The following is a 22,595-nucleotide window of genomic DNA, read 5'->3' as shown; positions in this document are numbered from 1 at the left end:
TACTAAATTCAAATCTGTAGGGAGCCTTTTTTCTTTTGGAAGTACCGCCCCTTTTTGTCTACCCTAATGAAGTCAACACTTTTGTATGTGGGGCTTTTTCAGGCAGTGGCATTCCGTGCCATCATGTAACCGGTGGTCCTCAATGACCATTGTGATGATCATGGTTCATCCTGTGAAAATCTTACCGCTGCCGCTCTTGGTCCCGGGCTACGGTTGGGGGTCTATCTAGTCGTTTATAAAGCTCTGGTGCAACTCGGCAAAATCGTTTAGCGTTGATATGCTGAGTAACCGATGGCCTCCATGAGGACACAGCCGTGACCCTGACCTGGGAGGACGGCAGCTTCCAGTTACCTTCCCTTATCTGCGGTGGGTGCCTCCGGCCCCACGTGCTGGTGATTGGGACCCCAGCTTACCGAAGACCAGTGACACTGGTGATATTATTTGGTTTGTCACGTTGGGACATTGAGGGATTTACCAAACAACGCTCAGACTTGGGTATGTATTCTGAATCGTCTATGTGACCAAATTTATCCTGATTGGTTGATGTGTGTGAGGGCAAGACCATAAGCCAGACCAACTTCCCTTCTCCAAAGACAGGTTCCACTGCCGGAGGGGAAGGAAGAGCTTAAACCGGTTTAGGTCTGGCTCAGGAACACCGATATCTCTTCTGTGTTCCTGTGAGGGCTGCTGATGCTCTCAGTGCAGTGCTGGCACATGACATCATACCCCAGTCCAGTGCTGGCACATGACATCATACTCCATTGCAGTCCCTCTAGGAGTATGAATAAGATCTAGAGGCTGGGGACATGGTCACAGGCAGGGTAGAGTAGGTGATCCCTGGGGTCCTTTAGTGTATGGGCCAGCTTGCAGTTGAGATAGACAGAGCATCCATCTCATCGTTCTTCATTCCACAATCTGCCCATTCTTCATTCCCTTTACTATCTGATCAGGCTATATCGTACTACAGCTTCCCCTTAGTATCCATCCCCATCCGCCTGTCAAACTCTGACGTCACGGCCGCATCGAACAATGACGTCAGGGCTCGCTCTGTGCACGCGCTCACTGCACCTGTACGAGTGGGCGGTGCTAGTGGACAAGTGTCTGTCCCCCCTCACTCCCTCCGCTCTGACGTCAGGGAAGCCCAGGCAGACCCCGCCTCAACTCGCGCTGATTGGCTGCTCGCTCCGCTGCTAGCGGCGCGCGCTCCCCTTTCCCTGATTTCGGGGCCCCGCCCCCTCCTCCTGGTGACGCCAAGCAGACCTGGCCGGGCTGAGATCGGGGGCGCGCGCGCCCAGGTCCCGTGCTCGCTCCCGCGGCTCCGGATCACTTCAAGATGGCGGCGCTAAGCGGGGGATCGGCTGAGGGGCCCTCACTGCTCAACGGGGACCTGGCGGCCGAGACGGGGAGCCTGAGCGGAGCCGGGGAGATGTCTGCGGCCGGGGGATACCCGGAGGAGGTGAGGGTAGCTGTGAGCGTTAAGGGCCAGGGGGTGTATGTAGTATGTGTCTGTGGTACCATGGAGGGAGCTCATAGGCATCATGCATCCCTATACACAGCCTATGGCTGCATGCCCAGGCACCTATACACAAAGGGCCAGGGCCTGCACCTGGACACATCAGGGGGCCTGCATCTGGGCTTAGGGGTGCCGAGGACGGGTCTTCCCTGTGAGGTAATACTACCCCACCGTGCAAATGAACGAGGAGCCCATGTACACCCAGGGGCTATACCCTTCATTACTATACAGTGTAGAACCTGCAGTCTAGCTCTTGATGAATGACAGTTCGGCATTTAATACAGCTCGGGGGGGATTCTGGACCCAAGAACTCACAATCTAATCCACAAGAAAAGGCTTTCTGGCTTGTGCCATCTGTGATCAGAGTCTGGCACAAGCAGTAAAAGAGGCAGGATGGTAATTTTGACAGCTGGGTAACAAGACTATCAGCCCATGAGCTGCTTAGGGGCAGTTGGGGCAATTCTTCACAGGCTTTGACAGCTGAAGGTGGCTTTTGATGGCATTTTTACCGATCTGCCATCTGGGTGTTTTCATTGACGCGTATACCTTAAGCTAACCCTATAGGACCTAAGTACCGCGGTGGCCTCACACCAACGCACAAAAACGGTGCAGAGAATTTCCGATTTTCCTTTAAGACTCGGAAGCAGAATTTCAGCGGAAGGGAGAGTTCTTTACAGTAAGAGCAGCGAAGATGCGGAATTCACTGCTGGGGTTGCTGTCAAACCCAAAAGGTGTCCAGACGGGGGTTATACGAGTACGATGAGAGGGCATGCGGAGCGGGGGAATAAGTGCATAATAAATTATATGGTTGATCTAAGGTGAAATCGAGCTGCTGTCCCAGATGTGACACCTGTCTTGTTCCTTTTCAATCAACATCTAGTTCATAGACTTGCTTTGTTTAATCCACCTCTCTGACTAGATACGTTGATATGGGTCTGTGAGGTGCATTTTGGGGAGATTTATTTAAATGGGGAGTTATTGGCTGAGGTTACGCACTTGGGTGTGATTATGATTTTTATTGTTTATATCGCGCCAACGCGTTTCACAGCCGGATCTGGGTGTTGCAATGGAGACGCTGGGTGATTGGTGGCAAATGTTATATGAATTTTTTAATTTTTTTTGCAGCTAACGATCGCGTTCTGACTCTAGAATAGCGGCATTTATTTCGTTATTTGGTTGAGTTTTGTAGACCTTCTAGACTCGGGTCCCCGAGCTGGAGGAGGACACAGAGATCGGGGATGGTTCTGTAGAATGTAAAAGTTTAGGGTGTCTGGAGATCCGATGAAACGCCCGGTTGGTGATCGCAGGTTCTACCTCGGAATTCTTTAAGCAATTACCTTGTCTTGCGCTTCTGTGTTGTGACTCACCGATTATTGAGCCACCTGTGTTCATGCAGGAATTCCAGCTATGAGATGCCAATTACGGTGGCTTTTGTTGTGAAACCGGCCTGAAATTTGAACGAGTCAGCGTCTGATATTGTGACCCTCAGTTTGGCGTAAAAAAAAATAAATAAATAAAAAATGTCAGTCGATGACAGAAACCTGGTTTTATCTAATTATTTTCCAATAAACTCCCTTTATCTGCAGACCTGGAGCTGCCGTTGCTGTCAGTCATGTGATATTTTGGGCGACTTTCCCGGCTCAAACACCACACTGAGCTGATGCTTTATGGCAATGCTAATGAAGTCCATCCCTCCATAGACTTTCATTAGTCAGAGAGTCCGGCTGGGTGATTAAGACTGAGCCATTCTATTGTTTCCCACAGGCAGTATGACAAGGAGTCGGGTTGTTCAGTAGACTGGAGATCAGATAACAGAGCGAGAACAATATTTCAGAGACTTTTATGATTCTTTTACCTCCCCTTTTTCATAATTTTTAACCAAAAACAACTCAGCTAATTGTTGTCTCAACCTTACCCGCCTGCTAGGGCAGATGCTTGGCTGACGGGTGGCTGCAAGGTGACCCTAAAGAAATAAATAAATAAATAAATGAAATGCGCCTAAAGGGTATTCATCCGAAATCAGAAGAGAAATGACACCGAGCGGTTAAACTGGTTACGAAACTGGGTTGTGCCATTTGCTTACAAAACACGATGTTACGCACTTTAATATTCAGGACTGCGACATGAGATTAAAGAACTCGGCAGAAGTTTTTTTTTTTTGTTTTTTTTTTTTGTTTTGTTTGTTTTTATTAAATTCCCCCCCCCCCCCCTGAATTTTAATAACTATACTTTTATTCAGTTTAACGGCTGTTTTTTTTTGTTTTATTTATTTATTATGCGATTAAACGTTAACCTCCACTTTTGGGAGACGATCTCGAGTCGTAGTAAAACCGCCGCTATTTGTTGATGCATTCCTGTGACTTGTGACTCTCCGTGTGTTTACTAAAACTTTGTTTTGAAATGTTGGAAAGTTGGGTTTTTAAACACTTTTATTTAAAGGGACAGCAGGCGTACTGTAATATGTTATAAAACAAAAAAAGCAGCCAATCGGGGGCAGGAAAGCACTCCAATCCAATGGGCGTGCATGTTGGGGGTCTGCAGAGTTTTTGAAGCAAATGTACAGAAACCCCCCTATATGTTGGCAAGGGGGACACATGAAAATTTAAAGGGACCATGCAGCTATCGTATCCCTTAAAATGTGTGCGGTAGCAGTGGTCCACATGGGGCCAACCATTATCTCCCCCCCCCCCCCCGAGACAGAAATAAATGAAAGTACACTTTCCTACAGCTAAGAGACTCGATAAATAGCAGAACTGGCCGGGTTTAAAATGGGGCGCGAGAATAAGGTCATCGGGGGTGGGGGGGTTGTGTGCCTTGTAATACCCTCCACTTTGTAAATCCACCTCTTCGCAAGGTCGATGCACGTGAAGTTCTGTTTTGGTGATCACAGCAAAGTCAGGAGTTTCCTTTTTAATTTTCGTTTGTTTCCAAAATAAATACGATGAAACCAAAATGTTTTTTGGGGAAACGTAATAATCCAGCGTGATATACATAAATATTACGGGGAGAAACTCATCTTTTGTGAGTGTGTGTGTATAATATATATCTCTATCTCTATCTCTATCTGTTCATAAGTTTGGTGTCACTTAGAAACGTTATTGCTTTTAAAAGAAAAGGAGATTTTGTCCATTTTTAATGGAATCTCTTCATAGGTGTACAGAGGCCCTTTATCACTCCTGTGCTCCAATGGCCCTTTATCACTCCCATCACTCCTGTGCTCCAATGGTCCTTTATCACTCCCATCACTCCTGTATTCCAATGGCCCTTTATCACTCCCATCACTCCTGTGCTCCAATGGCCCTTTATCACTCCCATCACTCCTGTGCTCCAATGGTCCTTTATCACTCCCATCACTCCTGTGCTCCAATGGCCCTTTATCACTCCCATCACTCCTGTGTCCCAATGACCCGTTGTGTTCGATGGTCCAAAGTTTAAGTTTAAAAGGCTGATTGATGGTTAGAAAACCCTTTTGCAATCATGTTATAGCCCAAAATGTCCTCGTTTTCCATGAAAACCGCTGGGTGACCCCAAACCTTTGAACGGCAGCGTAAACAGAACATTTTACGTTCAGAGGTTAACATAATAAACACACAGGAGCCTTTGACTGCAGGACAAGTTCAGTTAAATTGAATTCAGTGTTTTTTGCCCCCTTGTAACTTTTTCCAGCCAGACTTGAAAATCTTCTGATTTCAGACGGTTTTCGGTATTTTGTAAGGCAATAAAATGCCAAAGATACCAAATAAGGCGTTTAATTTCTGTAAAGGCTGCTGTTCCAGTGAATTAATACTGGGGTGTATTTGGAACCACTTAAAGCATTATTTTTAATTTTTTTTTTTAATTTCTCTTACATGATGTTCCTTACCTTCTTGTGGTTTCAGAGTTAACTTGGGGGGGGGGGGAATACTTTTTGTCCTGTAGCTGTGTCGACCTCTAGATTAAAGAATCGGAGGTTTAAAGCTTTACTTTACTGAGAGGGTGGTAGATAAGTGGAACAGCCTCCCAGCAGAAGCAGTAGAGGGTAATACAGCGAGGGGATTTAAACACGCATGGGATAGGCATACGGCTCCTGAATCTAAGACGAGACCAACAGGAACGTTTCAAGATGCTGCATCAGTATTCATTTCTGTTGAAAATAATGATGGTGGAACCAAACCCCAAATTGTTCTGCTGCCCTTGCTGGATGGATGTGTGGCTTCCGTATTTCGGACCTATTATCTGGGCTCGACGCAGACAAGACTTTAATCAGCCGGAAAGAAATGGGTTTAATATTGATCGTTGCGTCTTCCTGGGAAGTATCGGCGGTGCCCTTTTGTTGAATGAAAACCACACGTTCTCTGCCACAGTCGATGACTTTGTGGTTAGGGCTGAAGTAGAGAAAGCTGGGTAGGACTCTCCGTCTATTAGAAGAAATTTCTCAGCGATAACCAATAGCGCTGCAGTATATTCCTTCAACAAATGGTATAAAAGTACACAAAATGAGTCACATGACATGACTGTAGCCAATCAATACAAGCTCTAAAAGTAACAGTCTAGCCCTCTAATTAATTTTATGGGGACTTCACTTTTTTTTTTTTTTTTTTTAATAGTGCAGGCGGTCTTTCGAATGTTTCATTTAACTCCTCCCCCAGCTGCTGCTACTGAAAGCAGGAAGTAGGCATAGGTACACTTCCTGCACATGCTCAGAAGCACTCCCATAGGAATCTCTAAAGCAGCAGCCAATCACATGTACGCTAGCAAGCCATCGTTGTTCGTATACTATACCTATGATTGGTTGCTTCCACTCCTGTTGTTGTCTATGGGTGCTGAACACCCATTGGCTAGAATTGGAACTCTACTGAGAATGTGCAGAAAAGCATATTATGGAACACTTTGTGCTTTCTGTAGAAACAATTGGGGGAGGATTTTAATAAGACTGGTCTTAGAAACTTATATCATTAAAGAATGCGTGTTCACACACCATGGTCCCCACAAAACGGGGTCAGATAAGCATGTTTTGGGTTTTTGTTTTCTGTCCGAATGAAGGGATACGGTGTGATTATTGCAGCCCTAATGGATTAGGGAGTGAATGGGAGGGAGAGATATTGCATACTGATTCCCAGCTGAAAGCTGCGCGTGTCTCGTTTAGTGGCACCAATGTCACAAAGCGCTCATCTCCTGAAACGCTCTCTTCAGAGTCTCGCCTCTCAGACCCGCTGATAGACGCCCCACGGGCGATGGCAGGACCGGCAGATGTAATGGGACTGGGAATAACCCGTGCCAGCAGCCGCCATCCGGGTAACAGCTGCAGCTCTGCGGTCGCTGACAAACCTGCTGTTATTAAACAGTCGGGTAGAAAGTGTAAAAATATATAATTTTTTTTTTTTTTTAAAAACACCTCCCATTGGGCCAATATGGAGCTCTTCTTTAATTAAAGGGTTAATCGGGGTAAAATCCCTCCGCCATATACTCGTCAAGCTGTAAAAATGTTGCTTGGTGTTCTAAGATTGTATTTTATGTCGCTAAAATCAAAGCTCTCTGTCCTGGCTTTTATCTGTCTTTGCGATATATATATATATATATATATATATATATATATATATATATATATATATATATCTCTATATATCTCTATATATCAAAAATTAAATAAGTAAAACACACATATATATGTATGTATGTATGTATGTGTGTGTGTTTTACTTATTTAATTTTTTTTTATATATATTTTCCGGTTTTCTCCCTCAAAGCGTTTACCTGTAATGCTGAGCTCAGCGTCATGTAACCATTTTGGTTATTTCCATAGGTTGTTGATTTCATTATTCAACATAATAAAACCTAATAATTATAATCCTTATTAGTCTTAATTTTTAGCCTGACCACTTTTTTTTTTTTTTAAGCCTTTTATACAAGATGCTAAAGATCACTACAGCAAAAAAAAAACAAAAAAAAAAAACTGTGATCTAGATATTGAGATATCGTAGTAACAACATGGACACAGTTTTTCTGATTTATTTTGGGTTATTCAAGACAATTTTTTTATTCAAATACTTTTTTTTTTTTAATTTAATTTTCTGCCCTTTTTCAGCAAGTTGTACAGTCCAGCTGTCAAGATGGATTGTTTATCACCTGTCATATATATTTTTCAAACACAAAAATGCCTTTTATATGTTTTATTAAATTTTTATCTAATTCTACCCCCAGATACCTTTCTATACTCGGCCTCCGTTTGTTTTTTTTGTTTTTTTTTCTTCTTGCACTCCAATTCCCTGACACGTTCGACTGGTTATTCTGACCAAACCAGCTCCCTTAATTACCGCTGTGACACGCAAAGCCCTGTCTTTACCGATATGCTCTTTTAAGATCTTTTTTTTTTTTTTTTTTTTTTTTCTCCCCAAAAAACTTCAAAAATAACTTTTTTGCGTGTCTTCTAAGCCCGTCTAATGAATCTCTAGGTGTGTTCTGTTCAGGTTGAACGCCTCTTATTATTTAACCCCCTCCCTTGGTGTCTGCTGCCCAAGTCCCATTGAGTGTAAAAAACAAAGTTCCAAACACTATTGTAGGGTGAATATTAAAGAGACAGTTTAGCGTCCCTGACACCCCCCCCCCCCGATCTTCTTTCCGCCATGATGGGACACTTCTTGCCACTGATTGGCTGCTTAAGTAGCGTTCGGCGGAGCCAGCGCGGGAGCCGACCGGGGATGAGTCCGTCCCGTGCCGGGCGATGTTTGACCGAAGCTCCTACAGGACCTTTACCTGGGTGGTGGGGGGGGGAAAGGGGGTACAAATGCATCTTGAGGGAGTCCACAGAAGCCCACCAATACATTAAAGTGCATAAGATAGCCGGAGTGTCCCTCACTTAGCTTTTGGGGGAAGAACTGGGATTGTAGATGGTGGGGAAATGGTCATAGTCCTATGTTCTTTAACACAAGTCCTTTCTCGTGCAGCAAATCCTTAAGAATTGCGTATTTAAAATCCGTTAATACACCTGTCGGGCCTGACTGATGATTATTTTCACACTCGGTGGAATCTCGTGGTCCTACTTTGCCCATCCCCGGCCGCCTATTCTTGGTATCCCCAAAAAAAAACACTTTTAGGGCTTACGCTGTTCTATTTAAGATGATGAGTTACTGACATAGTACCGAATTTAAAAACATACATAATTGGGGCTTTTTTTATGAGGCTTTAGCAGTTGCTGATCCTGTCGTAGGCGCTCGAGAGCGACTCGTAATCCGGGTGAGTTGGGTCCAACACCCAGTTTTGCTGAATGGTTACGTTTCAGGTGAGGACACCGAGATGCGTAGTAAATGTAATCTGTTTATAATCCTGGATTGTAAGCTCATGGGCAGAGCCCTCACAACTGTCTCGTGTTTGTCAAATTAAGTCTTGATAAACCCTTAAACTCCTAAAATTATAGAGGCGCCGACCAACTGCAGTCAAAGCAAAATTCAGCAAGTAGATGGCTATTGATGTCAATACGCAGTCTGAAAATCCAGAAGATCAACTCTGATGAGAACCTTTTAATTTATTTTTAAGTGGGGACCTCCCTCCAAACATATTCCTCATATCAGATTAAAAATGAGTTTTCAAAAATATTGTGCTGGTTTTTGTTTTTTGTTTTTTTAAAAACAGTTGTTTTTTTTTTTTTTTTTTGTTTTTTTTTCCCGGCAGTGAGTTCTCTCTATCTGATCCCCGATCTTCTAGACAAACCCCCTGTCTCCTTATCACACTGCCTGTGGGAAATAATAAAATGGCTCAGTCTTAATCACCCAGTCGGACTCTCTGACTAATGAAAGTCTATGGAGGAACAGACTTCATTAGCATTGCCATAAAGCATCAGCTCGGTGTGGTGATTGAGCCAGGAAAGTCACCCAAAATATCATATGACTGACAGCAACGGCGGCTCCAGGTCTGCAGATAAAGGGGGTTTATTGGGACAAAAGGAGATAAAACCAGGCTTGTGTCACCGATCGACATATATATATTTTATAACCTCTGGGGCTGGCATGTACCGCCGACTCCTATGCAATAAGACAATATTTTGATTGTAAATATGTTATTAGATACATTTCGTGATCTTTTTTTCTTCATATTCTTACTGGGTTCCAACAATAACGCGGCAAAGTGTCCTTTGGCTTCCCTTTTATTTCCGTTGGCCAAACTCTTATCCGCGAGGAGCAAGCAAAACAAACGCACAGATAGAATTATTCAAAAGAAATCTGTCGCTTTCCAGCTTTTTTTACATCTTAAATTTCTATACAGCGAATCTATGCAATAGTTCTTAATATGAGACCAAAAATACGTCTCCTAAGGAGCCTACGTTACGTCTCTCGGCTCCGCGGCTACCATTCTGCGCCCTCCCCGGACTGTTCTTGCCACCGATTGGCTGCTTGAGCCGCCACTCAATTTTCCCATTAAAATCATCCATGTAAATGTACAGACGTGCACGTTAACTGCTTCCTAAATTAAGACGGACAAAGGCCGGAGACCTCGCAATGTCAACATGTGGACACGTGGCCCTCAACAAGAGAAGACACCTCTTGGTATTGTGGCCCCTAAAGAGCGCACCGTTCCTCCAACCATTTCTGGTTTTCGGAGCGGGATGTAAACAATTTTTTTTTTTATTATTTTTTTTTTTTTCTCCTATATGAATTTTGATTATTTTCTTATTTTCTAGGTATGGAATATCAAGCAGATGATCAAGTTAACACAAGAACACATTGAAGCCCTTCTAGCGAGATTTGGAGGAGACAATAACCCCCCGTCGTTATACTTGGAGGTCAGTGCCGCCATTCGCTCGGCCCTGGATGGCGAAAGCCGCAAATATGCGGTATTACAAAGTTTGTGTGGTGTTTTTTTTTTTTTGTTTTTTTTTTTTTGTTTGTTTATATTTAGTTGCATAATTTGTTTAATTGTATTAAATACTTTAAGCTGGACAGTTTGATAATTAAATTGCATTTGAATGAAAAAACCCGCTTCCATCACACATACCCCCCATGCTACTTTTGAATTTTTTTTTCAACATCTTATCTAATCCCCCCCCCCCCCCCCCCCCCCCCGATTGGTTATAGTATAATCTAGTGCTGTGGTTTTGAGATGTTTCCTAACGGGCAAAGTCTGGTCTGCAGACCTACGACCGGTTGACATGTTTTTTTGTTTACACACACACAGCCGGTCTGTCTCCCCATCTGTTTACCTAACCAAAAAAAAAGAGGATTTGTAATCGCTCCAGTATTTCACTGTCCTTGAGTCTCTCTCTGTGTTGTGTAAACAGGAGCAGACACTCGATATAACAGCGGCTATCGTCTCCCCAAGCGGTTCAGCTCAGCCGTGCGTCACATTTTCCTGTCCCCAACAAACCGAGGGCATTGAGGATCTGACCCGTGTATTTTTTTTTTTTTTTATTTATTTTTTTTAATCATGCCAAATGATTAAAGCCTGGATGGTGATAATTATTTGCTTTCATTAGCCTTTCTTCAGTTGAGCCAGACCAAAATTATTGCATAGATAAGAAGCTAAAGTTGAATAACCGAACAGCTCTGAGCCAGTAGGCGTCCGCAAAATGTAACCAGGATCCACTTTGGGGAAACATGTAGCTTTTTGTTCTCGGCGCTTGGACTCTTCTTTGAGACGTTTACGTCGATGCTGTCTCTTCCGTTAGGCCTATGAAGAATACACGAGCAAACTAGACGCCCTGCAAAAGAGAGAGCAGCAGTTACTGGAGTCCATGGGAAACGGATCGGACTGCTCCTCGCTGTCCTCCGACACCATTCCCCTGGCGCCGCCGTCCCTTTCCATCCTCCAGAACCCGTCGGATTTCTCTCGCATCAATCCCAGGTCGCCACAGAAACCCATCGTTAGAGTCTTCCTGCCTAACAAACAACGCACAGTGGTGAGTACATGGACAGTAATGGCGCCACGTCTACAGCTTGCCCATCTGGCTTCGTAGTGCATGTAAAGGCAGTGGGACTTGGCTGGTTTACTAGGAATAGGTGATTACTAAAAGATGTTGACCTTCTTTACATTTTGTCAGGGTCTTCCTTTTTCGTGTAGTTTCTTTTTTTTCATTGTTTTTTAAATAACACCGAACCCCCCCCCCCCCAATTGAACATGTTTCCCCCCCCCCAGGTACCTGCCAGATGCGGCGTCACCGTGAGGGACAGCCTAAAGAAAGCCTTGATGATGCGGGGTCTGATTCCAGAATGTTGTGCAGTGTACAGAGATCAGGATGGGTAAGATCTCCATTAGTTGCCCCCCCCCCACCCCCACCCCAGGAGAAAAAAAGTCTGTCGTGTCGTCAGAAGCCCTGAAGATCTCATACACAGGTGGATCTTTCGGAAAGCCGGACATTGATCTTATCCATCGCCTACAATGTATTTTCTATTTTTTGTTATATAATTCCTATCTCTGCACTAGTTTGGTGTTCAAACCGGTGGCTTTGGTGTTTTTTTGTTTGTTTTTTTGCGAGGGGTTTTGTTTTTTGTTTAGAACCAAAAAAACAAAAAACTTTTGATTACAGTTCTGCTTTCGGCCCCAACAGAGAGAAGAAACCAATCGGCTGGGATACAGACATCAGCTGGCTCACCGGGGAAGAGCTACACGTGGAAGTTCTGGAGAACGTGCCCCTGACGACCCATAATTTTGTAGGTACAATTGGACCCGGTGTATGTGACATCACCTAACTTACCGCAGTCAGGACTTGGGTGTGTAAGACGGCTCACTTTGTATTACAGGGAAAATGCCGGTCCTGCTGTCAGATTATAAAGCTTTAGCGTACAGTGATAGAGGACCATTTGAGTACAGGAGTGATGGGAGTGATAAAGGGCCATTGGGACACAGGAGTGATGGGAGTGATAAAGGGCCATTGGGACACAGGAGTGATGGGAGTGATAAAGGGCCTCTACAATTAAAAATCACCCGTTTCCAGCTACAATAGTCATTTACGTCATTAACCCCATCTGCGCTGGATTTCTTATTCATTTCATGTTATTTTAATGGACAAAATTTGCTTCCTTTTTCATAAAGGATCATTTCTAAATGACTCCAGACTTTTAAATATTAATCTGGTCTCGTTTTTGTGAAATGGCTATTTTTCTAAATGAACATTCGCGTCTTCTGTAAAATCCAATCGGTGCTAAATCAATGGTAAGTAATTTGAAAAACCGAAAGTTCCGATAAAAGGGTTGTACCGACGTTTCCGCATCTTCTGTGATGGGATCCTGTATACCAATCCTGCATGGGGTTCTTATAGGTAACAGATCATTTTAGTTCCATATCCAGGTTACGTGGACACCGTAAAATATTTTCCTTAATAGAATATTTTGGGAGCTCACAGATACTCAAGTAATATGAAAAATAATAAAAAAAAATCTGCATTTAAATACAGATTTTTGCCTATTTTTGTAGATACATAAAGTTGCTTTTTCTAGTCCTTTCATGGTGTACTTGGTTTTATGTATTTCTGTGTGGAAACGCTTCTCGTCGGCAGCAGACGAGCTTCACGGTCTCTGTGTTTAATAGGTAAGGAAGACGTTCTTCACGCTGGCGTTCTGTGACTTTTGCCGGAAGCTGCTATTCCAGGGATTCCGTTGCCAGACTTGTGGGTACAAGTTCCACCAGCGGTGTAGCACCGAGGTGCCGCTCATGTGTGTTAACTACGACCGACTTGAGTGAGTTAAATATCACATTTGTATACAGTGGGAATCTTTTACTTTATTTGTGTAATGTTGAAAGATATGCCAAAGCTTAACATAGTTTGCCGGCAGATCAGTCCGGTTTCGACCATTCCCTCCCCGTTATTCCTGCTGTAACGACTCAAACCTTAATCAGTCGTTGGTCTTGTCTTAGATTCAGGAGCCGTATGTCTATCCCATGCATGTTTAAATCCCCTCGCTGTATTTGCCTCTACTACTTCTACTGGGAGGCTGTTCCGCTTATCTACCACCCTTTCCGTAAAGGTTCTCTGGGCTAACTGTAGGAGCTTTGGATATCTCCGCTGTCTCCCTTTGGCCTTTCAGCTTAAAAACTTTACATTTTTCTAATTAAACGGTCATTAAAGTACCATCAGGAAGCTCTGGAAATACCCTCTTAAACTTGGCTATAAAAGTGAATTCTCTCCTTAGGATTTGTTTTTCCCATTTTTCCCCCTTACAGTTTGCTGTTTGTATCAAAGTTCTTTGAACACCACCCAATACCTCAGGAGGAAGCTCATTTTGAGGAGGTTACTCCATCCGTTGAATCTAGTTCCCATTCACCCCCTCCAGATGTCGTTGGGTAAGGTTTGACCCCGTTTTATTCCCCAACCTTGATGACGCCATAAAAAAAAAAAATAGCAAATCCTGGCAAAATATCTGCTCTACCTATGAGGATATTTGAGACCACCCTGAATAAGTGTTTCACTCGTCCATTCCTACATCTGTAATTGTTTATCTCTTAACTACGCACCACGGCCCCCGAATCCTCTCCCAACGTGGTCCACCAGCCAAGAGAGGAGCGAGCGGAAAGTGCTTCTGTGGTTTTAATCTGTAGGAGGTCCGCAGATTTCTCTAGTTTCTGCTTATTTCAGAATTATGACCCGGGGTTAGTTTCCGCTAATAGCGCTGTGTTTTTTGGCTAAGAGATTTTACTTTTATCCCCATCAGCAAAAGACAACGTGACTCCGGAATAAGCGCTTGCCATTCTCGAGACCCTTGTCTACCTTTTTTATAAAACAAAAATCAAAAAAGGCTTTTGAAGATTCTTGCACTGTTTGTTAATAGAGAACTAGGGAAGCCATTAATAGCTTATTTTTTTATTTATTTATTTTTTTTTATTATTTCCCGCAGACCCCCCAGCCTACCGAGCAACTCTCCGTCCAAATCCATCCCGATCCCTCAGCCGTTCCGACCAGCTGACGAAGACCACCGGAATCAGTTTGGCCAACGGGACCGTTCGTCCTCCGCACCCAATGTGCACATAAACACCATCGAGCCCGTCAATATTGACGTAAGACCTTTTAAGAGAATTCTGCGCCGAGTTATCATTTGTTAACCCATTGTGTCGTACGTTTACCGTATCGAATAGTAGCGGCTATTTCTGTGCTTGAATGGATTCCTGCGTTTGTTAATGACTTTAGACAGGATAATATCTGAATACGCCCCGGATCCAACTTTCAAATTTATACGTACCTGTGTTTATTTTACAAAGATTTTTGATGGCACTGGCCATGATCAACCCAAATTGAATGTTGCGGTAGAGAGAGTCGGATTGGGTTGTTGGCAATATATGTGAAATACTTTTAACTATTTGAAGTAGGAGGCTGTATGTGTAAAAAAAAAAAAAAAAAAAAAAAAAAAAAAAAAAAACATTATAATTATATATATTAAAATAAAATCTTGCTGTTTTTAGGACTTGATCAGAGACCCCGGACTCCAGCGAAGCGAGGGAGGTAAGTGAAACACAAATTTTCTCAACCAACAATCGACGTGACGCAACCCAAATGTATCTGTTTATTGAAAGAGAATTTTATATTGAAGAAAAAAAAAAATTACTAGGTTTTTGGTTGCTTTTGGAATATAAGGGACTGGCATTTAATTTTTTCTCCTCTCGAGTCTCTTGTTTCAATTCTTTTTCCAATCACCGGCATCCAATAAATTTAAAGCTGTTGTGTTTTTCGTTCTTGTCCGGTCTTTTATCATACGATGTAGCCGTGTATGTCTTCAAACGCTTCTTCTGCCAATGCTTACAATTTAGTCTTTTTATTTATTTGTGATTTAGATATTCTGTTTTACGTGCAAAATCATATTTGTTTGTTTTCCATGCATCCCGCTTCAAATGCACAGAGACCAACCCCAATAATTTATATTAAATTCTTCTCCGGTCTGTATTTCTCACGTGTATTTTCTCACGGTGCTGACATTACAATTTTTATTTTTTTTATAATGGATTTAATCTGGGCAGCCCAATGTTAACGTGTTAATTAGATGTCTGTATATCGCAATAATTTTGCTGACGTTTGTCTTAATTCTTCCCTCCCACTCAAACCCCCCCCCCCAACTATTACATTTTTATCTCCCCTCTTTCTATTCTCCCCCAAATCTTTTTTTTGTTTTCTTTTATGCCTGTGTTTCTCCCGCAGCCCCAATCGTCCAGCCGACCCACAGCCATCGGAAATACCACTCTCGGAACCCCAGCCCACTCCTCCATTCTGTCCCCAGTGAAATAGTCTTTGATTTTGAATCTGACCCAGTTTGCAGAGGTAGTTGGGCTTTTTTTTTTTTTCTCTCTCTCACCTACCCCCCTTTTGAAAGCAAAATACTAAAGCCACTGATACCATATGTCCCTACTTACACCACTTAGAACTGTTCTCAACACGGACTGTGCTAACGCCAATGTTGGAATCCCATGCTTTGTGTGTTGTGTGGTTGGTTTTTTTTGGTTTTTTTTTCTAATTTTTTTATAATAAAGTATTAATCCATAAGTGGTTTGATTAGTACAAATGCATGAAACCTATGATTCTATTAATTCTTTCAAACTATATTTTACCTTTTCTGTGCTTTCTATTGATTCTAACATCTCGGCGTAACGTGCATGCTTAATTTAGACCTAAATATTCTCCCCCTCCCCCCTTTTGAAATAGATAGAGGGAGTCATGCGACTTTGCAGTTATTGGTTCTAGCCTGATATCCCCAAAAAACAGCATTCTATTTAATGCACGCAAATGGGGGGGGGGGAATATATTGTTACATTTTTGGGGATTTTAGACTTATTTTAAGTATTTTTCATTATTCTGTCTTAAACTGGAATATATGTAAAATAGTTTTGTTCCTTACGTTTTATTGTTTATCTCAAGGTTTTCATGCATATAAATGATGAAATTGTAAAATATTTGGAAAACCTTGTGGCAGAAGGCACCACTTTTTGATTCCCCCCACCCCTTATATTATTTTTATTAGAGTAGTGTAGTCTAAGTGGAGGGTTTCTCCTAAACCTTTTTTTTTATTTTTTATTTTATTTTTATTATATATTTACAGTTTCGACTCCAGGGCTCTCTGCTACTCCCCCTGCATCCCTCCCAGGATCCCTCACTAGTGTCAAATCGCTACAGAAATCCCCCGGCCAGCAGCGCGAGCGCAAGTCGTCCTCTTCCTCCACCGAAGACCGGAGTCGTATGGTGAGCTGCGGGAAGACTTTCTGCGTTTTTTAACCTAACGTTCGCTCTCGAGGGCTGCCTTCTTATTTCCCCTTCGTATTGTTCCAGAAGACGCTTGGACGTCGAGACTCCAGCGATGATTGGGAAATCCCAGACGGACAAATCACGGTTGGGCAAAGAATAGGATCAGGATCCTTTGGGACAGTGTATAAGGGAAAATGGCACGGTACGGCACAACTTTCACATACTGAAGAATGACTGGCAACACTAAAAAAAAAAAAAAAACTTGTTTTTTTTTTTTTTTTTTTATTCCTTCTTGGGGAGGTTAGGGCGTCTAATGAAAACGCTGACGCTTTATGGCAATACTAATGAAGTCCGTTCCTCCAAAGACTTTCGTTGGTCAGGGTCTCTGCTTGGGTGACTTAGACTGAGTCATTCTATTGTTCCCCACAGGTTTGTCTAGTAGATTGTGGGTCAGATAAATACAAATAGCTGATATGCAGCAGCCTGAAAACATATTATATTATGCAGCAAAACTAGATTTTTATATATATATATATATATAATATATATATGCTAAATGGTATCTTTGTTCCCGATGACCTCAATAGCGTTCAATTAGAGACTAATGGAACTGGCCTGATATGGGGAAAAAATTAACTGTTTTTAGTAACATGAAGTTAAATTACTTGGTAACTTGAAGTTGGGCCCTTCTAACCCTGCTCTCAGTGATGCCAGATAGTTTTAATGTCAAGTATTACCCCAGGATATTATATACCATTTGTTTATACATTAAGTAGAGATATCTGAGTCATTTTGGGGGTTTTTGACCCACGAGGACACATTCGGACACCCCTGTCCTCTCTTCATAAGTTAAATGTTTATTACTTTCTTTTAAATCAAGAAACCTTGGGGGGGGGAGCCCTGTGTCTGATGTGTTAATTATTCTGTCTTCCAGGGGATGTTGCAGTGAAAATGTTGAATGTAACTGCGCCGACGCCACAGCAACTACAAGCCTTTAAAAATGAAGTTGGCGTGCTTAGGTAACTGATATTTTTCCATTTTTATTTTTTTATTTTTTGTCATTTTGAGAGGTAAACCAACAGTCTCTTGTTCTGCGCGTAACCTCTGACCTGGCTGACTTTTGGTACCCGTTTGAGGAGCTTTTGCGCCCCCTAGTGAATCGCTGTATATTTAGATACAAAAAAAAATCATTCATTGAGTGCGTATCCTCTTATGATGAGCGCCAACAATTTAAATGTATGTTTCCCCCTCCTAAATGTGCTTTTAAAGATTTATAGACCGGCAGAATATTATTGTGGGAAAATATCGTGAAAACTGACACTGCAACCCCCAAAAACATAAATGTATAAATCCACCTTCTTTGTTTTTTCCTTCGTTGTTTGTTTTTTTTTTATTTTTATTTTTGGTTAGAATTTTTTTTTTTTTTTTCTTTTCTTTCATATGCTTTTAAGAGCGGCTGTTTTATTACAGGAAAACACGACACGTAAACATCTTACTTTTCATGGGTTACTCCACCAAACCCCAGCTGGCGATAGTCACCCAGTGGTGTGAAGGTTCCAGCCTCTACCACCACCTGCACATCATAGAGACCAAATTCGAGATGATTAAGCTCATTGACATTGCCCGGCAGACAGCGCAGGGCATGGAGTAAGTAGCCACAACCTCTCCTTTTGTTCATGGTCCATATTGTTTCCTACCTGGCCACAGATTTTATTTATATTGTTTTTGACTCTTACAGTGAATTTGTTTTTTTTTTTATATATTTTAATATTTCAGCTACTTGCACGCAAAGTCGATCATCCACAGAGATCTGAAGAGCAATAGTATCCTTAACCATCCCAGATGGGATACAGATCTCTTTACACCCCCTCCAGTATATCGTATTGGCAAAGTACCCATAGTTCTAGGCAGGTCATCAGGAGTATACAATGTCAAGGTTATGTAGGTGCTGTTTTGACCTTGACTCCCAATCCCAGATATCTTTCTTCATGAAGACCTCACAGTAAAGATAGGCGATTTTGGTCTAGCCACAGTGAAGTCCCGATGGAGCGGTTCTCATCAGTTTGAACAGTTATCGGGGTCCATTCTTTGGATGGTGAGTACCCACAACCTATAGACCAGTCGCCTGCAGTGTTTCTGTTGGAAGCAGATAAACATGGCTTGTGTTGGAGACTATGGTACCTTTTTAGAAGCCCTGGGCTAACTAATTATCTTTAGTGAAGACCGCTGGTTGTACTGATTACATATAAGGTGGGAATCTAATACATACAGGTGTAATTACTATAATATGTCGGATTTGACTTTCTTTTTTGTTAACTCTGTAGGCTCCAGAAGTAATTAGGATGCAGGACAAGAACCCATACAGCTTTCAGTCTGATGTCTATGCATTCGGCATAGTACTGTATGAATTGATGACAGGGCAGCTACCCTACTCAAACATCAACAACCGAGACCAGGTAAATAAGTAACGTTTTACGTCTATAGAGCTAGAACATCTCTGCTGGTATGGAGCAGATTGAAGGCTGTGGACTGTCGTCGGGGGCATGTGTTGTTGGTCGTCTTTATCCTATAGTTCTGGTCTCCTGTCTTTCTAATTTCCCAAATTCTACCCTTAAACTCAGAGTATGTTGGAGAGACTCAACAAGCGAATCTGTTAATTTCATTTTTCTTTCTGTTTTTATATATATTTATATATTTCTTTTTCCGTAGATCATTTTCATGGTTGGAAGGGGCTACCTGTCCCCTGACTTCAGCAAGGTTCGAAGTAATTGTCCTAAAGCAATGAAGAGGTTAATGGCAGACTGTCTGAAGAAGAAGAGAGATGAGCGCCCCCTATTCCCGCAGGTAAGAGCGTTGAGGTCTAAACTCCAAGCGTTTTTATGCCCGCCGCGGAAGTGTTACTGCGGCCATGCCTGGCTTGGAGTGTTAACGTGATCACCCAGGACAGGCTATGGAGGCCACAAAAACTCCAAAGCTCAAAACATTTGGGGAAAAATCCAAAGCTAGAAAGCAGTTATCTGAACAAAATAGGTGAACGTCCACCAGTCCTTTTCTCTGTTTAAATGTCTGCAACAAAAGGGGCGACTAGACAGGGGGCCGATCAGCTGGCAGATTCTGTGAGTCTACAGAGACTGCCCAGCACTATTTTGTTTCATTTTTTTTTTTTCCTTCTCGTTTTGCCCGTTAGATACTCGCGTCCATCGAGCTCCTGGCCCGCTCGTTGCCAAAAATTCACCGCAGTGCGTCCGAGCCGTCCCTGAATCGAGCCGGTTTCCAGACGGAGGACTTCAGCCTGTACACGTGCGCTTCTCCAAAAACTCCCATCCAGGCCGGCGGATATGGTGGGTTTGTGATACACAGACTATGAGGGGCCAGACCGACGGCGAAAACGCCCTTTTTTTTGTTGCAAGCACTTAACTCCCTGCTGGCAGGAGTTTCCAGACGCCTTATGTAGCAGATCGTTTCCCAAAACGCCATTGTGATCGTACATGAAATGATACCGATGAGTGTGCCCTCACGCTGTGTACCTCTCTGTAAAAACCTGCTTGTGTTTGTGTGTATATATTGTGTGATGTTGTGTATACTTCCAGTGAATGTGTTCTGTTTTGTGCATGAAGCCCAATTTTTCTTTTATTTTATTATAAGTTTTGTTTGGGGGAGAGTCTTAGGTCATTAAACTAAGAGAACTGGGATGAACACTAAATTATTGTGGGTTGTAGTAGATTGTTTGGGTTGTTTTAGTCCTTTATTGTAATTATATCCGCTTTATGAAAAAAAACACTTTCCAGTAAGCATTCTTCTATAAAGTGTCTTGTTTTGGTAAGAATTCGCGAACGTTTAGTACATTTTTTCAATGCTGTGATAGAACAAACGCGCCACCCGGTGCGTACCGCGGCGTCACTTAATTTTTATTTTTTTGGCTTGCGGACAGGAATTAGGTTTGGCTGAAGGGGGATTCGTATAAAGCACCTAGGATGTGCGTTTTATTGAGTTATGGAAAATGTAGGCACATAGTTTATTTAAAAATATATATTTTCAAGCAGACCTAGAGCGTTATGGCCGCGGAGGGAATTTTCTGTATTGCTGTATTTTCTGGAATAACCCCGCTATATATATTTTTTTTTTTTCTTATTTATTGAAAATATCCAATTTACAGAAAATGTGCTAAAATATCTGGCAATCCTGCAAACGGGATATAACGGCACCTTTTTCAAATATTTTTTTTTTAATACTAAAATACAATTTATTTTTTTCTGGGGGGGCGGGGGGGGGTCTGGCTGTTCCATGCTTTAAAAAAATAAATAAAAAAAAAGTGCTTTTTATTCCTCTTTCTTGCATCATCGCTCGGCACAGCAATTACAAAGCGGTTGATAATCTCAGACTTTATTGGAGTCTGGGGGCAAAGCCGGGCTTATCAATGTAAAAAGGAAAAAATAACTTCTTGTGAACGGCGCAGCATCTGGGCGATTGGATTTTAAAGGGAATAGGATGTAGGGGTATCTGAAGAAGGAACCGGCTCTGCTTTGAGGCTATATCTACTCGATGGCACAGCTGCTGTTTTCTAGCTTTATGATATTTTCCCGACCTAGTGGATCAAAGGGTTGGGGTGATTCCTGCCGTTATGCGTGATAACGAGCGCTCGTTTACCTGCTGTCTCTTATAGATATAGGTTTTATATCTCTGGGTTATAACAAATATAGGGACAGTTTTTGCCTATTGTTAAGACAGATGGTAATACATCAATCGGCCATGTATTCTTGGGCTTTCAGTTTTTCGGCGGGCAAGTTTAGTTGATAGTTCCCCATGGGCAAACAAGGAAAAAATAATGAATTATGGGAGGGGGGGGTGAATGCCTATAATACCTACCATACAGTCAATGGCCTTAAAGATTAAAAGTAGCCTCGTAGAAAAGTCAACAGCCCATTACATCACTTGTCGCAGCCTTTACATCATGAGGAACCCAAAAATAAATATCCCTATGTTTTTTGAAAGATGACCAAGACGTCACTGCGGCATCTTGTAAGCATTAAATGATTCTCAAACATTTTTAGTTCTCCGCGAGTAACCTTGTTGAAGAAAATAAATTCCATCCAATTTAGTTTTTTTGTGTTTTTGCGCTAATGCTTTTCAAATTTAGCAGAAAATCTACACCACATTGTGTTTGGACGCTAAACTAGGTTCTAAAGAAAAGTTTTCACGATAGGAATGTAATCTATAGCACCCAAGTAAAGGTTTTCAGGGATTGATTTATCTTCTTCACAGAGCAGATCCCGTAGTGAAAATTAAGATGTCGTCAAAAGTTGACATATTGGGACCGCAGGAGGCGAGCTCTCTGCTCCTGGGAGCTTACAATCTATTAGCGGGTTTAGTGGGGACGGACGCTCAAGGAGAAGGGCTGCTTGGGTGGGGGTGATGTGGAGGAGTCTATGTAAGGGATGTCTCAAAAGTAAGTTGTTTTTTTTTTTTTTGTTTGTTTTTTCCTTCTCCTTCTAGAAAGATATTAGATTGTAAGCTTCGCTGAACGGATATGTAAATTTTTTTTTTTTTTTTTTTTTCTTTCTATTCCAAAATATACTATAATTTTTCTTTCTGTGGACTGTTTTTCTGCTTGTGATAAACCTGGTTCTCTTATCCTCCCTCTGCAGGCGAATTTACAGCCTTCAAGTGAACTTCACAGCCCCCCCCCCCCCCCCCGCACCTCCGTTACTCCTAAAGTCTTGTGTTCCTATAGTTTTACTTAGCTCTGGAACTAATCACACACAAAAAAAATAAGCAGATAATACGTCCAATTTCTATAAAGGATCAGCATGAACCATCACAGGAAAAAAATAAAAAATGGGGAGGGAAAAGGGACCAACAAAAACCTCAACATTCCCCCTGAACACAGCAGTGCTGGTCGGTAGCTCCCTGTACCTTGCTCTATACACCCCGAAGGAGTGGGCATGAAATTGT

General features: G+C 42.3%; 1 protein-coding gene across 1 annotated transcript; it reads left to right on the top strand.

Moving 5' to 3' along the window:
• The first annotated feature begins 1,333 nt into the window (after nucleotides 1-1,333).
• On the top strand, nucleotides 1,334-20,010 carry LOC149276448 (serine/threonine-protein kinase B-raf-like). Its single transcript, XM_089503606.1, has 19 exons — nucleotides 1,334-1,456; nucleotides 10,167-10,268; nucleotides 11,151-11,381; nucleotides 11,618-11,721; nucleotides 12,030-12,132; nucleotides 13,010-13,158; nucleotides 13,643-13,762; nucleotides 14,314-14,473; nucleotides 14,876-14,915; nucleotides 15,606-15,725; nucleotides 16,501-16,640; nucleotides 16,728-16,845; nucleotides 17,578-17,662; nucleotides 18,114-18,290; nucleotides 18,420-18,466; nucleotides 18,620-18,738; nucleotides 18,968-19,099; nucleotides 19,353-19,487; nucleotides 19,831-20,010. The coding sequence occupies exons 1-19, from the start codon at nucleotides 1,334-1,336 to the stop codon at nucleotides 20,008-20,010; spliced, it is 2,385 nt and encodes a 794-aa protein (XP_089359732.1).
• The last annotated feature ends 2,585 nt before the right edge of the window (nucleotides 20,011-22,595 follow it).

Source organism: Sceloporus occidentalis, unplaced genomic scaffold (genome assembly GCF_023333645.1).
Source record: "Sceloporus occidentalis isolate IW3139 unplaced genomic scaffold, rSceOcc1.0.p SCAF_238, whole genome shotgun sequence".
Classification (NCBI taxonomy): domain Eukaryota; kingdom Metazoa; phylum Chordata; class Lepidosauria; order Squamata; family Phrynosomatidae; genus Sceloporus; species Sceloporus occidentalis.
This window is presented reverse-complemented; position numbering and strand designations above follow the sequence as displayed.